This window comes from Ruditapes philippinarum, unplaced genomic scaffold (assembly GCF_026571515.1).
Source record: "Ruditapes philippinarum isolate M1 unplaced genomic scaffold, ASM2657151v2 ctg4199_1_1_1_1, whole genome shotgun sequence".
NCBI lineage: Eukaryota > Metazoa > Mollusca > Bivalvia > Venerida > Veneridae > Ruditapes > Ruditapes philippinarum.
In genome coordinates this window covers 89,351-108,319 of record NW_026860328.1, presented here as the reverse complement: position 1 = coordinate 108,319, position 18,969 = coordinate 89,351, and the positions used below count along the sequence as shown (strand labels likewise).

Below are 18,969 nucleotides of genomic sequence, written 5' to 3'. Positions count from 1 at the left end.
CAATTGTGTTGGAAGCTATAAGCTTATTATCCCCCGTCAATAGATCGGGGGATATTGTTTTGGCATTGTCATTCCGTCTGTCCGTCCATCCGTCCGTCCTAATTTCATTTCTGGACTAGTTCTCTGCAACTACTGGCTGGAAATCAACGAAACTTTATGGGAATCATCAATATCAAGAGGAGATGCGCATATCGTCAGCTTGTTCCGTTCAGACCCTTTAACTTAGAGAAATGGCCCTTGATTAGTTATGCAGTATGCATATAGAGTAAAAATGGTTTCCATGCTACTTCTCTGCAACTACTGGCTGGATTTCAACGAAACTTTATGGGAACCTTCAATACCAAGAGCAGATGCGCATATCGTTGCCTTGTTCCGGTCAGACACTTTAACTCAGAGTTATGGCCCTTGATTAGTTATGCAGTATGCATATAGAGCAAAAATCATTTTCGCGCTACTTCTCTGCAACAACTGGCTGGAATTCAACAAAACTTTATGGGAACCTTCAATATCAAGAGGAGATGAGCATATCATCACCTTGTTCGGGTCAGACACTTTAACTCAGAGTTATGGCTCTTGATTAGTTATGCAGTATGCATATAGAGCAAAAATCGTTTCCGCACTACTTCTCTGCAACTACTGGCTGGAATTCAACAAAACTTTATGGGAACCTTCAATACCAAGAGAAGATGCGCATATCATTGCCTTGTTTGGGTCAGACATTCTAACTCAGAGTTATGGCCCTTGATAAGTTATGCAGTATACAACCAGAGCAATAATTGTTTCGGTGCTACTTCCTTGTAACTACTGGCTGGATGTGCATATAGTTGCCTTGTTCCGTTCAGACACTATAACTTGTATTTTTATGGCCCTTGATTAGTTATGCAGTATGCATACATCTCATTGGCATTTCCAGATATTACTATTTAACACAGAGTTATGGCTCTGTTATTGCCCTGAATATTTATCAAGTTCAAAGAATGTTACTGTTTATGCCATGATAAATATATAAATAAAGCCTTATGTCTTCAGTTGTTGTGTAGTAATAACCAGTACTTGGCGGGGGATATAAATTCAAAGAATTTGCTTGTTGAAACCGTTCCTGGAACCAAACAGAACTAAGCAATGAATGTAAAGTTTTTTTGCTCAAGGAAACTAAGAAAACTGTTGCCCCTGACAGGGTTTGAACCCATGCAGTTACCATCCAGGAAGCTGTCCCTTTTGTAACTAAAGTAGTCTTTATCTAGGAAGGACTGACAATTTACTTGTGTTTGTATTGTACTTACCGGTAAAGTAAATTTTATCTACAATCTAATTTCTTAATAAAAAATTTCAGCATCCTGGATATCATTACAAAATTGAATGTAAATTGTAAACTTAATCCAAATATGGACATAAAGCTAAGTGTATTAACTTCTTAATGTGGTTAGGCTCAATATCTCATTGGGAAGGAAATAGGATGTGAAAGTATTTCGTCATCATTTTGTTTACATGTATACATAAACATGACTCAAAGTCATTCAGTTTATTTACATTTCTTTATCTGAATCGTGCCATTAAACCCGTCGTGATATAGAACTTGTTCTCTATTTCGTGTGGTTATCTTATTTTGATATAAATTAAAATCGTGGTTATATTAGTACATTTTATAATAGGCAGAAAAATTTCAATTTGAATATTTATGAAGCTTTTCTTGGTCAAGAGTGAAATTGTATGAAGATTAGGAGGTTATTGCCCCTGTATTTTTTGTTAGTCTCATTTATATGTGAATGAGATATAACTTTTATGCCCTTATTTTCTTTCTTATAAGAAAAAAAAATCTTAGTAATCTATATGTTTTGCTTAACGCAAAAAAAATGATTACACCTTTTTTTCAGGATATGTAAATAAACCATTTCAAGCAGTCAAGCAAAACAAACTTTAAGGCCTGAGCATTTCAGCTGATGTAAATGTTGATAATAAAGTAATTTGATTATTGGAGTAAATTAAAAATGTAATTTAAATTGAAAATGTTTGGATTTTGAGTAGAGGAGGTTATACTTGTCAGTTTTGATATAATATAAATGTAAGAATAATTGAAGTGAAAACAAATTATAATGTTTCTACCTAACAGGTGGTAAAAAACACTCAAGATTTTACATTTTACATAATTTTATGTACATGTAGTACAAATTTTGTAGTTCTTTGGATTCCATGACCGGTTGTTATATTCAAACACGAAGGTCCAGTATAGGCTGTGCCTCTGATCTTCCTCAACTATTCTAAAGACACCTGACAAACTATGACCGGTCTTAAAATCCAACAGTAAGAAGAACATTTTTTTTGTATTTAAGGTTTTAAGTTACAGTTGAAATATAGGGACCTGTCATAAACATAATCAGAATGTAAAGGTTTGTGATTCACTACAGTTCCCTTTGAAATTTATTTTCTGTTTCGTTTCCTTGTGTATTGTTACAGGAATTTCAAGGTTAAAAGAAGCAGGAAGAGTTGGTTGTTTATAATGATATATGTCACTTATATACAAATTAGCATGTATTGATTTTAGAGAATAAGAAAGAATGATTAAATATTACATGAGAGTGCATTATTAATTGATAAAGCATGTTTTTTATTCTATGAAAATAGTTGTTTTGGAAAGAAATGTAGAAAATGAAATAGGGGAAAAGTTGACAGATGCTCCAACTTTTGTTATATAGTAGTTGAAAGTTTGTTTATCTCACGTAAACATTTTTCATTTAGGAATGCTCGGATTTGGTGATATGAACCATTGTTAAAAGAATTGCAAAAAAACAACATGTTTGCAATAATAAATCAACTAAAGTTTAAGATGAAAGTATAATTATAATGACTAATTGCTTTGGGTGATAATTTTCAATCAAACATGAAACCATAATGTTAAAAGTAATAACGCTTTAAAGCAATTTGAATCCCGACATCTAATTAAAGATAAAATTTTGTTGTATGAAATATTAACATTTAAATAAGTATCTTTATTTTACGCATCAAACGTCAAAGAAATATTTACATATTAAATTGCATCATCGGACGTTAAATTTTGTCATATGATTTTAAAATTTTATTATTTCAGTAAGCTTTGAGATGCTGTTGAATAAATATGTAAATCGACTAATACTTGAAAAGTCAAGTGGTTCAGAGCATTGAATTTCCTTTTCTACGAAAATGAAATAAATTTCTATTACATGATTTGTAGTTTATTTTTAGATTTTTTTTTCTTTTTAGGAATTCCGTGTTTAATATTGATCTTAAGTGAGCGCAAGTATGAAACACAAGTTTGATCTTTCGTAAATATTGGATTTAATAGTAAATATGTAGTGACATATTGAACATTAACATGGACTTTAGTATAGAAAAAGAAAAAAAAGGAGTGGTATATATATATATATATATTATATATAAAACTGCAATGACAATTTGAATGTTTTATATATTTGAAAAATAATGACTGATCGAGCATTTATTGTTAACAATGTGTGAGCTCAGAACAGAGGAAAAAATGGCTCAAGGGTTCATAAATATCTCACATTATCAAATATATATGAACTTTAATTATAAATTATGTGAAGTCTAGTGAATTAATTAAAGACAAGAAAATGATAATTGAACATAATTGGGATTGTGGTACAATGGGACGTAAAAAGGTATATTTATGCTTGAATCAAGTACACTGTGTTCCAAAGTTATTTTAAGATATATTTTGCATATAACATGTTATATGTCATTACACTAAAGTATGTATAAGTTATCTAGTAAACTTGATATATATGTTTGGTACTGTCAAAAAATAATAGTTTGTATTGTTAATATAGAGAAAAGAAATATTTTATAATGTTTTTTGTTTGCATGTTAGATTAAGTAGTTGAAATAGTTGTTATGTGCTGTGAATATTATGAAACAAGTTCTTGCAACTTGTATAAGAATATGCTTCCTGGAAGTCATTTAAAACAGTGGGAGGAAACATTGTATGACCCAAGTTAAGAGCTCCCACCCACAGTTTCTGGGTTGAGATGTAAACACCTTTATCACCACAGATGCTATAGTTATTGATAGTGAATGGTATGAAAGTATTAATGTGAAACAGAAACAATGACTTATGAACAAAATAATACATACATTTACCTTATCTTAATGGAATTTGGTATGGCATGTTACTGTTATCATATTATCTTTATAAATATTTTCTTACAGAAAAAAATGGTTTTATATAATTTCAGATAGAGAATATTGTTCGGCCATTTATACTAACTGACGATGACTACCAAAAGATCATGGGTGTCATGGAGGATAACTTTAACAAGGGGCTGGGAAAACAAACAAATAAAAGTGCCAGGGTGAAGATGTTTCAGACTTATGTCAAAGCAGTACCAGACGGCACTGGTAAGATTCCTTTTTAGAATATTGATGTGCTTGATGAAGAAATACTGACTGATTTTTTCTAGAGCTGGATATTCATGGTGCTAATTTGAAGAAACAATTATTTATTTCTTCTATATTTCCTTACCTTAAATTACACTTGCTTAATGTAAAACCTAAATTTTATTTGAAATGTCATTATGTTATAAGTCGTTTGTAAAGACAATGGATGAGGTCATTTTAAAAATAGTGTACTTAAAGATTATTTTGCTGTTTTCGATGTTTCCAGGCGCTATAAATGTGACTTACAATTATATAAACATTGTTTTTTCTATGCATATTAATGGAAAATGACCAAGTTTGCCAGTGAAATTTTGACTTTTATTGTTTCTAGAAATTTTGTATGTAAAATTGCCATATGTGTTTAATGTATAAAACAAGGATAATAAGCAATATTATTCTGTTAACTTTACAGAAAAGGGAGACTTTCTTGCCCTGGATTTGGGAGGAACCAATTTCCGTGTACTTCTGATCTCGCTGGATGAGAAAGAAGTTAAGATGGAGAGTAAAATCTACCTTATACCTCAACATATAATGGTTGGATCTGGAACTCAAGTATGTTATTACATAAAATTGATATGATTCAAGGGTGTTAAATTGAAAAAAAAGGCTTTTTGACTTACCTTACCCAATTATCAAAAGTGATAAGCCTCTACCATCAGTGTAGAGATAGTCTATCCAGGATCTTTGTTGCTACTACCTTAAGATTTTCGATATCCCCAAAATTGATAAGAAAACTAGACAAGTCAATTTAAGAAATTTAGCAGGTGAAGAGTTACAAACATGGGCTTAAAAAATGGTCAACTTTCTCGCTATATTGGTTCAAACTTCAATGACGGGTACAGATAACATTAACTGTATTGTTCAGCATCTTTCACAATAATTTTGTGTCTGCTTTCCGTTTTCATAATGGTATATACAATTTTTTTGTAAGTTCAATAGTTTTATTTTACACATGTCCTGGTATTTGATAACCTTTCATTATAGTCAAAATTGCTGAAAACAAGAAATATGAGCGCACATTTCAACCCACGCCACCTCACCTGCTTCCCTTAAATAGAAACTGTGATATATGATGTACCAATATATGTCCGGGATCTGTGACCAGCATTTTAAAGGAGTTATATGTTATATATTAGTACTTACTGTCAGGTTATATATGGTCAAGTTAAATTATTATCTTATGTAGGCCATAATATATCAGTGAAATATGTAGGACGTTACCAGATAGATTTATCATGGTGTATAAATGTAGCGGGAAATTACTATATATAGAACAATACAGTGACAGTTATGATCAATCAACATAATAAAGTTGCCGCAGTTGATTGTCCTTGAGAAACGGTCATCTGCTACTTAACACACTGACCTATATTAACTGACCAGCATCATACTTGATTTTAAATATAGAGATTTACATTAAAGATGCTTTGTATGGCATAAAAACTTTACATATTTTATTTGACAATAAAGAAAGAGAAGTTGTCCTGTTAGAGACGTTTTCCTGTGATGACATGTATTTATTTTACATCTGAAGGCTTGAGTTACTTCACTTTAAGGCTAAACATGCAAACTGTTTGTCAAGCTGTCACATTTTTCCTTACAGACTGGATATTTTCATCCACAAAAATGACTTAAAGAATAGTAATCTTAAGATAATGATAAATAGGCGGTCTAATTCATAGAAGTATAGCAACATACTTTCATAAGGTGTTCAACTTTAAAAGTAGTTTAAATTGCTGAGAAATTTATCCATATATGTCCCTATGTGATATTTATAATGAAAAATCATATATAAGTTCAGCAAATATATTGAATCTATGTATTGTTAACTTCCATGCAAATATTAGAAGTGCAAGAAGGATTACTATATTGTGACATTCCTACTGTATAACACCACACAAAACCATCTTTATTTCTTTATTTTTCAGCTATTTGATCATATAGCTGAGTGTATATTTAAGTTTATGAAAGATCATCAGCTGATGGACAAGCAATTGCCACTGGGGTTCACATTCTCGTTTCCATGCCGACAGGAAGGGCTTGACAAGGCCATCCTCACTAACTGGACGAAAGGTTTCAAATGTGAAGGTGTGGAGGGTAATGATATAGTCAGACTACTTCATGAAGCCATAGAGAGGAGGGGGGTAAGGCTTTTTCTTAAAGACACGTGAATTAAACACTGATTTAAGTAAGAAAACAAGTAACATTTCAAGTACTCAAGTACCTACAAGGAATAAGTTGTTCTTTAATTTCTTCATTTATACTGAAGTTTCTGTTTCATAGATGCTATTTCAAATCTCATTCTTACAAAGTTACTTTTTATTTAAAGTAGAAAATTATATTATTTCAAACTTACTTTGTAACGATTTAGTATACAAAATTAATTTAGTTACTTTTTACTATACAAATTGATTGAGATTTTGTATGTTGGTATTGAATGTTTGTTTACAGGATATGAAGGTGAATTGTTTAGCTGTGATCAACGACACTGTAGGAGCCCTCATGTCATGTGCCCACAGTGACAATCTATGTGCAATAGGTCTTATTTTAGGTAAGCTTTATTATATAACACATAATACTGCACATTTATAACTTCGCTTTTCATTGGATAATCGTGACGTTTATATTGTTTAATATAAACGTCTGTTAATTTTTGAAGAAATCTCGTTTTTTTTATAAAAATGATGCTTGCAGTATCATAAATTTGTTATAAATATTTATGACAGGTTATATGGCCATATATAAACAGATGCTTGTAATATAACCCCCTCTATATTTCCAAACAACCATTTATATATGGCCATTTAACCTGTCAAAAATCTTTATAACTTATAACATACCCAATTGTAGGCAATTGTAACTGAGATTGTAAAAATAGTCTTACAGCCATATCATCATGGGGACTCTTAAAAAATATTTTTAAAGTCTTTTTCCAACGGGTTATCTCTTGCTTTTATATGACCCAATTTGAGGCATCAATGGTTTTATGGTTTACTGTTTATGTTGTTTTTTCGGAAAATGAAATAATAATTATCATTTGATCTACATTACGTAACATTTTAATGAAAATGCTTTCATGGATTCATTTTGTTTGACATCACGCAAAAAAACCCACATAATTACACTCATTCAATTTGCCTGAAGGGGTACAAACATAATTGAATGAGGTATGTATTGATGTATTGCATAAAACCTGACGCAAGTTTTTTTACATGTCGCATAAAGAGTTTTAAATAAAATACTTGACTAGCTGGCAAGTTGTCAATAACAAATGTCACTTTATTTTGTACAATTGCCAAATTCAATAGTCTACGTAGACATTGCCAATAGTCAGACGAAGTAGGACTAATGTTTGATCGTATATTAATTTATTAACGGTCTTTGTATTTCAATTATTTGAGTATTTTTCAACGGTCTAAGGTTATTGTGTCGAAGATATAAATATTTATACCTTTAAATAATATTGTGTCATTTGTTTCATAAGATAAGAAAATTTGTTTAGATTGGATGCCAGAAATGGTAGATTATAGAAACTTATTGCGTGTGAAGTAATGCCCAGAATTTAAAGGTTAATTATGTGTGTAACAAGACTGAGGAATGACTGGGATTAGTTGAAGTATAATAGGCCAGCAGACTTTGTTTACAAAATGAACAGGGTACTTGTAGTGGGAAAGGATATTTGAAGGTTATTATTGGTATATGATTGACTGCACTCATTTTACAACAATAACAATCTTAGGCATGGAACATTTTGTCCAAAAAAGTGGGGAAAATGGAATCACTTGATAATATCTATAAAGTCAGTGTAGAAAAGCACTTGGTTTATGATTTTAAGATTGTTAAATTTTAATGGGTTTATGATTTTAAGTTTCTGTTAAAGTTTAATGCTTAATTTCCTATAAGTGTCCCTTAAACTTCTTAAAATTAAAGAAAATTCACAATGATTGTGTGTTCAAGAATGTATTACTCATTTGAAAGATTACCATTTGACTACAAGCCATTTAATTTGCATGTTATTTTTTTTTTAAAAACATATTGTCTATTTTTAGAAATTAAAAAAAAATAAATAAACAAATATGACACAGTAACAACTTCTGCCAATAGATTAAATCAGATACTAATTATTGATAAAAAAACATGCACAAATAATTGAACTTGAGAATCTACCTAAAGGTCTTAAAGGGGGTAAATTTGAAACACGTGTTTGATATTATGCCAAACGTCTTTCATAATTTAAAAAAAAAATTTATTGATAATTGGAATGGCCTGATTAAACCAGTCCTGTGACAGATTATAGGCATTTTTCCATGACACATATTAAAAGTATAATGAAACCAGGCTTAAACTATTGCGTTCAAGATCTTTTGTGATAAATCCGTTAAAAAAGGTCAAAATATTTACAAGATTTTTTTTTCTGAAAAAATCAAGATTTTATTTTTTTAAAGAAAAAGTCTTTAGTTTATGTATGTAAATAAAACCCAAAACAAAAGACAAACAATGCATGGTGTCAAGAAATATAAAATGGCTGAAACAATAACAGTCCAATGATGAATGTCGAAAGTAAGCTTGAAGTAAGGCCTTGTAATATACAGACTATAAATGAGTTCTTATCAATGTTCCTTTTTTTAAATCTTTACAGGTAAAAAAAGTTGCCCATACCACAACCACCTATTCCTTTTGTATGATTTATTATATCTGTGTGACTTAACACATCAGAATTATTAACTAAATAAATTATTGTGTCTTCTGAGTTACCAAGATTTCTTAAATGGATATAAAAAATAATATGAAGAAAAAACCCATTTTGAATCAAAATGGAAAATGCATCAATTGTGTGTGTGTTTTATTCATCTAGATAAAGAAAACTTCATTTGTTACATTTTAAGACCCCATACAAAGATAAAACTAAGTGCAGATAAACAAATTTGGAAAGCACAACAAATACATATATTGTTCAAGACTCAAAAGCAAACATTATATAATTTAAATTGTTTAAAAGGTGTGTTGATTTTATTCAAGATAGACAGATTTTGCATATATTGCCAACTAAATGCAAGGCAGGTAGTGATTTATTACAAGATAGGGAGAATGGTGGCAGGTACCGTTTTGAAAGAAATTTTGTGATTTAATTTATAAATGTATCATAGAAAAAAATAATAAAAGCCATATAATGGAAAGAAGTGAAGGCAACATAATTTTATGAGAAATATCAAGAGCAACATAAAGTACTAAATATTCAGTTTGAAAAAGAAAAACTAAAGAAAACTTCTAATTTATAGATATGTTTAGAATGGGAAATTTTGCCAACACTTTTTGAAGACGGGAATAGGGTCAATTTCAGTCTTGTTAATGGCCAAAAATAATGTAAAAAGTATGAGAAATATATGCCATGTATCCTGTCCATAAAATGTAATTAATGCATTTATACTATATTAGCATATTAAATGAGAATTTCATTAGAATTTAATTGGTATGAAACAGGTACTTTCCCAACATTTGAAATCTTCTCTTTATTTCTCTTCCTCCTAGTCTACTTTTCCTACATGTATAATTATAGACTTGATAATAATGTACAACATACTTCAATGAAAATTGTTATACGTTAAATATGTTACAAAAACTATCTGTACTGTAAACAAGCTTGATCAGGAAGTTTTGAAGACATTTTAATTTTATATCTTTAAGATTTGCATTAAGAAACATTTATTTAATAGAAATTCCAGCAAGTAATTTTCTATAGATTGGAATTCATGATATCTGATTATTTGATTTGTATTTTTATTTACATTCAAAACTATGTATTTCACAATAAGGATATAAAAAACTCTTTCTGACAAAAATTTGATGAAATATCGTGCTGACAAAATTGTATGATTATACCAAAATAAAGCCAAGCTGTCACACATTGACACACTGCTTTATGATTATGTTGCATAACATCTTTATGTCTGATGTAAGATTTGCATACATTTGAAAAATTAAATATTAGCATGTCTACGAACAGATTGTATGCCCTAATTCACAAATAATTAATTACTTATATTCATGTAGATTATAGAGACATATCTCTTTATAAGTCCCGTGTGGTAATATATTCAAGATGTTCTATGTCATGCATTTATAATGTAGTTATGTCAAGAAATTTTATGTCATGTAAAATATACCAGTGACACCAATATCCTTTATGTTTTATGACATCTTATTCTTCATGACAACTTATTCTTGATTATGATTTGAATATAATATTATGTCTTCGATAGAGATTATAACTAGCCCTGTATTTTTTTGTACGAAAATTAGTTTTAATTGGTTTTGAAAAAAATCACGAAGATGGTTGACCCGACCATGCTTTATTTGTAATTCAAGTTGTCAGACACACCTTCTAAAATCTGGTATTAAATCAATTCAGAAATGTAAATGAAAAAATAAAATGTTAATTACTTGGAGTTGACAGGGAAGGGTTTGACCACCTTGTGGATGAGTTGTTCATACCCTCTTTTAATGGAGGAATACAGAATATTTCAGAGAATTTGATAAATACATTATTTATAATGTAGTAACTGGTATAATTTCAGGAACTGGTACAAATGCGTGCTATATTGAGCGTTTAGAGAATGTGGAATTATGGGACGGTGACTGGGACGAGCCCCAGCAAGTTATCATCAACACAGAATGGGGAGCATTAGGTGATGATGGATCCATGGACTTTATGAAAACCGAATATGACAGAAAAGTCGACAAACATTCGATCAACCCTGGCAGACAAACGTAAATATAAACTTAATGATTTTAATTTACATTTCCGTACATGTCAAAAAAGTCATAAAATACATCTTGTTAAAATGTTGTTAAATTTTATTCAAATTGACAGCGAGGAGATATAATGCATGTTTTTTTAAACAATAAAAATTAATGATGGGAAACAAATTTTGTACAACTGTTTGCTTGTACGTGTGAGCATATGCTTTCAACAGACAGGCACATGTAATATATCATGTAATTTCTATTTCAATATTTACAGATATGAGAAGATGATATCTGGCATGTATATGGGAGAGATTGTACGACTGGTACTTGTTAAGTTATGCAAACACGGGCTTTTGTTCGGAGGTCGAGGCTCAGAGGAGCTTCAAACAATGGGAAGATTTTACACAAAATATGTTTCTGAAATTGAAAGGTGCGTCAAGGTTACTATAATTATGATATGTAGTGTAGTGTTGCAGTAAATATAGATTTAGATTTATGTAGTAAAAGTCTCAAAGTAATCATGTGCATATGAGTGTGAAAAAAACCTAAATATAGAGCTTGTAACATGGCTCACCACAAACTGATGAAATTACCCTTACCAAAATGACTTTAAGTGACTTATATGTTTCTTATATGCAACTTATTCTTGACCTATAAGAGAACTATAAGTTACATATAAGTCACTTATAAATCACCTAAAAACCTGTCTAAGTCAGTTATAGGTATATGCTACATATAAGTCACTTTTGGCCATTTTTTTCCCCAACATATAAGTCACATACAAGTCACCTATAAGTGCCTTATACTGGTGAAGTTTGAAGTAACCAGTTTCTATGTTAGATATAAGTGAAAACTTAGAACTTTTGCGAGACTTTTTATTACTGAGCAAAGCTGCAAAGCTGAAAAAATTACTAAGTACAAAAACATGAGAAAAATTGATAAAATTTATTGAAGTTGATTTGTAATTCTTTGCTTTAACACAATGGGTATCAAAATACTCAGAATTTAAAATACTATAATCTTAGACCTTAATCACAAACAATTAAGATTTTTTTTTAAATGTTGCTTATTAATTTTTGTACACAGCTGGGGGTTTTTAAATAAGATAATAGGAAAAATGATTATCAATTAAGTATATTACCTGTAAAAAATTTTGGTTAATATTCTCTGCGGAATTGGGACAGAAATGGCATTCAATCAGTGATTTCTAGGCTACCATGGACAGAAATGAAATTCCATGTCATTTCTTCTCACAAGGAAAATATTTCACATAAAAGTCACCCAAGGCATAATTCTACTCTTGTTTTTTTTCTAACTTGAAACAGACATTGAAATCTATATGTTTTTACCAACTGTACTTCTTACAGACCTAATTTCGGGGAAGTAAGATATTCTAACAAGAAAAAGAGGTGTATTTTTTTTTAATATACAAGTGTTATTTTTTAAGACATTTAGGCCTAGTGTATTTTAGATATTTAAACAATAAAAAAAACAGGTGCTTGAAATAAACAGTTTATATTGCCCTTTTAATCTATATAAAAAATCAAGGAACCAATATGCCTGAAGATTGCTTATATTTCTACATCCACTGATACACCACATTGATCAGAGGTCTGATAAAACTGGCCACCTGCCTTTGCCACCATATGTGCATGACTAATTTTTTGACTGGTCATTCCTACAAATCAGACTGTTCCATGTTGATTATTTTGGGGAAAGATAACATTTCCTATCCTGAATTTGTAAAAAAGGACATGCATTTTCTTTTTCAAAAAATGTATAATGGTTTTTAAACTTTACATATCTATTAGTTATTTGATTTTTTTTTCACATTCAATGATTGTAAGATAGAACTGATGAGTGCTTTGATTTTTGGATTTACCCTGTTTTACATAACATTGGACCTGCCCAGCAGGTACACAGTTGTAAGTCTGAAACATTTAGGTTAGCAAGCTGGTGGAAATCACAGAGAATCTACTTGATGTTTTAGGAATTTTAGAGATATTGTTTTGTTTAAGATGTTTATGTATAGTTATGGTAAATAAGAATGACAAGAAGAATCACCTTGGACAAGAAGATATACAACAAAATCAGGTAAATACCTTTGAGTTACATTTATGCAGAATTGATACAGGTTATATATTAAACAATCAAAGTAAGATGGCAGCAAACTAAAATTTGTAACTTGAGAGATCAAGGCTGTTTTTATTTCTAAGCTTAATTCATACATTAGATTTACTAATACTTGTAATTGATTTAAATCTAGATTTAATAGTTAAATGAATTGAATTTTTAGAACTAAATGGTACAATCAGTAGTTTTATGCAGCTGAATAAGACATGGTCATCATAATCATTTATCATTTTATCGTTGTTTTCAATGGAGAAATCTGATATTACAATTTACATACATTGCAGGCTAGTGGGACCAGTTCTTACTTTGAGATGCCAGGTGAATAATGATATGCAGTATTGAGCCTGAAAAGGTATATTTTTTTAATCTCTATACTTACTGCTATAAATCTTTCACAGAAAAGAGCATAATAAATGTTGTTGCAAATAGTGCAGTCAGGGCCAAAACACCATTTTTGGGGAAGGGGCCTCAGCCTTTTTCTTGGGGAAAATATGCGTGATTTTGGCATACGTCTCAAATTTAACACAAACTTTTAACAAGTTCTTTAAAACTGAAAAGCACTGGGAAATACAAATAAGGCAGTCAAAATCCTTTATTCAACACCATCATTTAATTTTGTTCTAAATTCTATGGGAAATTTCAAAAGACTGGGGAATTTTGAGGACCAAACTGGGGAAAAAAAGAGGCTAGTTTGGTTGGGGAAGTAGCCTATATTCGGCCTCTACAAAGAAGGGTTTTTTGGCCCTGGCAGTTAATCAATTCTTATAGAGACTTTTAGCAATTCTTAAACAACACTGTTGACTTGTGCACTAAAATGAGATACTGTGTAACTTAGTATATTTGTATATGCATAAGCATAAATAGCTAATATAGTTTGATGATATAAAAAATATGAAATATAACTGCATATACAATGGTCAGAATTTATTCCACATCTTCTTTAATTAATTATGAATTTTATCTTTAAAGGTGAACACAGCCACATGAAGTTCTCCGAGGAAATAGAAGCAGAGCACTGAAACAGACATCAATAAAAGAAAAAGCAGTTTGAATAATCAGAAACATTTGATCAAATTTATGATTTGAACAGTTCCTCACCGACAGACTTCCAGCAAAATAATTGTATAAATAAAATGTTTGATTCCAAGAAAACCAGTAAAAAACAAAAACTTGCAGCTAGAAATGAATATTGTTTTTGTTATAGTGAATGTAAGATGATTGAACTGAAGGATATGTATGTTGAATTTTGTATTTTGCTCATTTATATGACTATGAATATAAATTAATAAACATTTTTAAAATTAAATTACTAAACTTTTATTTTATTTCAAGCTTTTTTGACATCAAGCAACATATATGCGACTTACATGTGACTTATATGTTACTTATAAGTGACTTATATTAGGTCACTTATATGTAACATATAAGTCACTTATATGTAACATATAAGTCACTTATATGTTACTTATAAGTTGAGCATATCTTTTACTTACATGTCACATATTTGTGACTTATATATAACTTATACTTCACTTATATGTCAAAATGCCAGACATATACTGCACTTACATCTAATTTGCATTTAAAATACATATACTTGACTTATAGGTGAATTGACTAAGTGAAGTATAATCTACATATAAAATAGCCTATAAGTGACTTATAAGTGAATTCCGTAAGGGTATACAGTTGGTTATAAATAAATGGCTAAGACGTAGAAAACAAGAAATTTAAGAAAGTCTGGGTCAATCGATTCCTATCTAAAAGCAGAATTGTTGGGAGCGGTGACTGCCTGACTTATGCAATAAATAGAATAAATTTCATACTGATTCTTTTTATATGAATTCAGACTGATGAAATATTCTTTTTGCTGTAGTATAGAGATTTAAATGTGAATTATTGAGTGATGAGGAGAAATATGAGTAATTTTTTATCTGCTCCTGTCTGATCTATATTGGAAATAATGTAAGATATACATTACTTCATTAACATCAGTTGAGCTGTCTGATGAAATCTTACAGCAGCTGTCTGTCTAATGTATATGTTACAGGTTTCAACTAGGAATATTGATCTCCAGCTATATATATATAATTCTTACCTATTAAATATTCCCTTTGTAAACTGTAAACAATATTGTACTAACTTAATGGTCTTAAGTTTTGATGTTTCAAGTATAGATGGAAACAAGATCATCCTAAAGCTTTTGTTTTAAATATAGCATGTAAACAGTATGATTACATGAAAAATAAAATCTCAAGTACAGAAATGTATACTAAAGAAGTAAAGTGGTAAATTCAAATTGAAGATTTGTTACTATTTGTGTTATATTTATTTCTGTAGTGACGTAGATGATCATTTCAAGAACACAAAACAGGTGTTTGATGAATTAGCTATCCCACACCATACGGAGGAAGATTGTCGTATTGTACAGCATGTATGCTGTCTGATTTCCACCAGAGCTGCGTACCTGGCTTCAGCAGGTATTACACTCATTGTATTTACTACATCTTAGTAACAATTGATCTCTGACTTGATGTCTTAATTGTTATTTGAGCCGCGTCATGACAAAACCAACATAATGGTTTTGCGACCAGCATGGATCCAGACTAGCCTGCGCATCCGCGCAGTCTGATCAGAATCCATGCTGTTCGCTATCAGTTTCTCTACTTGTAATAGAGTTGGTGAGCGAACAGCATGGATCCTGATCAGACTGCGCGGATGTGCAGGCTGGTCTGGATCCATGCTGGTCGCAAACGCACTATGTTGGTTTTGTCGTGAAGCGGCTCATTTGTTGCCCTCATCAGATTGAAAAAATTATTTGGGAGTACTAGTCTGTCACTTGAAGAGAAAATGGCAATTACTGGTTAGTTATCCAGGAAAGTTGGTTATGGCACTAGATGGTTGAGATTTGACCAAAAACATGTTAAAATCAGAGTATACCAGAATACCAGAAAAAAACTTCTGTTATTATTATTATTATTCTGTTATGTGAAAAAGCTATCAACTAGATTATTGAAGTCTGGTGGTTCTACTCAGGTGCCCATCTGTGACTGACATTATCCTCAGATGGGTAGGCACTTGATGTCTTCTTAGACCAGTATAGCTGTTAAATGACATGACCTTATTAATTTTGATGTGATTTTTAACCTAACAATAACATTATTTCCTTTCTTGAGACATGTTTATAAAAGTTTTTACAAAAATATCATCATTAACAGTTCAAGGGAGGTAAATCTAATTTCACGTAACTTATGACTTTAGATAAAATTATGTTGAGGGTAACTGTGAAGTCTTTGTGAATATTGATCTATGTTATATGTTTCATCACAACTAGTTCTTGTCATTGGTCAGATAGTTTTGGTTTTTTTATTTTGAATAAAACTTTTCCTTCTTGACTTGTGAATATTTCTTAAAAATACATGTATATAATTATCTTATTTTGTATATGTAAATGCAAATTTTATATAGATATTTCAAATATATACATATATATTCTTATATGTATACAAAAAAGGCATTAACTTGATATATAGATATTTCCTCTCCATTTTCTTGTTGTGCCCTTGTCAACTGTTAAGAGCAAAAATTGATTAATTCTATTTCTAAGATCTAGATAAATATAAAAAACTTCAGGAGGACTTGGATCAATATTAGGGCTTGTTTTTTTGTGTCGCCTCTACGGAGTAGTGGCGACATATAGGGATCACTTCTCCGTCGTCTGTCTGTCCGTCTGTCTGTCTGTCTGTCTGTCCGTCCGTCCGTCCGTCACAAAACTTGTCCGGACTACTCCTCATAAACTACTGGTGCAATTTCATCCAAACTTTACAGGAATGATCAGTACCAAGTCTAGTTGTGCATATTGTCAGGATTTTCCCTTTCAATGATTTTTGTCAGAGTTATGGCCCTTTAATAATTTTTAATTTTAAAGTTTGTCCGGACTACTTCTCTTATACCACTAATGCAATTTCAATGAAACTTTACAGGATTGATCTGTAGCTCAAGTCCTTGCGCATATTGCACGGGTTTTCCCGTTGAATGATTTTTGGCTGAGTTATGGCCCTTTGATAAAAAGGTTTCTTTTTCTGTGTGTTGCCAGATACACAAAAGCTTGTCCGGACTACTCCTCATAAACTACTGGTGCAATTTCATCCAAACTTTACAGGAATGATCAGTACCAAGTCTAGTTGTGCATATTGTCAGCATTTTCCGGTTCAATGATTTTTAGCTCGACTTTTCTATGAAAAGGGGAGCTATCCTACTCGCCCCGGCGTCGGCGTCGGCGTTGGCGTCACACCTTGGTTAAGTTTTTCGTACCACCCCACTTTATTTCAGAAGTATTACAAGTATGGCTTTGAAACTTACCATACTTGTTCACCATCATAACCTCCATCTACAGACAAGAGTACATAACTCTGTCAAGGTTTTTGACAGAATTATGGCCCTTTTTTGACTTAGAAAGTGTATTGAGCTTGGTTAAGTTTTTTGTACCACCTCACTTTATTTCAAAACCATTGGAGGTATTGCTTTGAAACTGACCATACTTGTTTACCATCACGACCTTCATCAACAGACAAGAGGACATAACTCTGTCAAGGTTTTTGACAGAATTATGCCCCTTTTTGACTTAGAAAATACATTGAATATGGGTAAAATCCACTTATTGCCTTAACCCTTTGAGATATTGCTTTGAAAACTTTTAATGCTATTTCACATCATTACCCCCATCTGTACGCAAGAGAAGGTAACTCTGTCAAGGATTTGTTTTAAAAATTAAGGCCTTTTATCGACTTAGAATCTTGGTTAAGTTTTTAGTACCAGTCCACTTTTTGACTGAACTGTTTGAGATATTAATTTGAAAGTTGGAATACTTGTTTACAATCATGATTCCCAAACATGTCCAGGAGAAGGTAATTCTGTCAAAGATTTTATTTGAATTATGGCCCTTAACTGTCAATGTTTTGTATTATAGGCAAGCACTAAAAAACTTTGCTGCAGTGTTCAAGGGTATCACACAATTCAGTAAAATAATTCTTCACTAAATATCTTAATGCTCATGGCCATTGTTCACTTTAAAAATACAGAGATTCTTGTATTGCCTTTTACTGCAAAAACTTTTTTTATTGGCAAGCAATAAAAAAGTCGAGCGCGCTGTCTTACGGACAGCTCTTGTTGTTTGAGTTATGGCCCTTTAATAATTTTTATTTTTAAAGTTTGTCCAGACTACTACTCTTATACCACTTATGCAATTTCAATGAAACTTTACAGGATTGATCTGTAGCTCAAGTCCTTGCGCATATTGCACGGGTTTTCCGGTTGAATGATTTTTGGCCTAGTTATGGCCCTTTGATAAAAAGGTGTTTTTTTCTGTGTGTTGCCAGATACGCAAAAGCTTGTCCGGACTACTCCTCATAAACTACTGGTGCAATTTTATCCAAATTTTACAGGAATGATCAGTACAAAGTGGTTAGTCTAGTTGTGCACTGTCCGTCTGTCACAAAATTTGTCCCAACATGAAATTGGCCATCATGAGGCGACACATGTGATTACTGATCGCTCTTGTATTGTCTAATGCACAAATGTAGGAAATCCAATAATTACTTTATTGTCTAATGCACGAACATAAGGAAATCCAATATTTACATAGGTATATTTACATTT

General features: G+C 31.2%; 1 protein-coding gene and 1 long non-coding RNA gene across 2 annotated transcripts in view; both read left to right on the top strand.

Moving 5' to 3' along the window:
- LOC132759674 (hexokinase-1-like) overlaps positions 1–18,969 on the top strand; it is a 57,477-nt gene that overhangs the window by 5,178 nt on the left and 33,330 nt on the right. The window contains exons 2-8 of the mRNA XM_060751484.1: positions 4,230–4,392; positions 4,844–4,983; positions 6,360–6,575; positions 6,883–6,982; positions 11,007–11,199; positions 11,453–11,608; positions 15,652–15,791. Coding sequence (XP_060607467.1) covers positions 4,230–4,392; positions 4,844–4,983; positions 6,360–6,575; positions 6,883–6,982; positions 11,007–11,199; positions 11,453–11,608; positions 15,652–15,791 — 1,108 coding nt within the window. The remainder of the gene's footprint in view (positions 1–4,229; positions 4,393–4,843; positions 4,984–6,359; positions 6,576–6,882; positions 6,983–11,006; positions 11,200–11,452; positions 11,609–15,651; positions 15,792–18,969) is intronic.
- LOC132759667 (uncharacterized) lies at positions 13,045–15,000 on the top strand. The gene is made up of 3 exons (XR_009629755.1): positions 13,045–13,272; positions 13,596–13,663; positions 14,281–15,000. It is a non-coding gene; the product is annotated as an uncharacterized LOC132759667 (long non-coding RNA).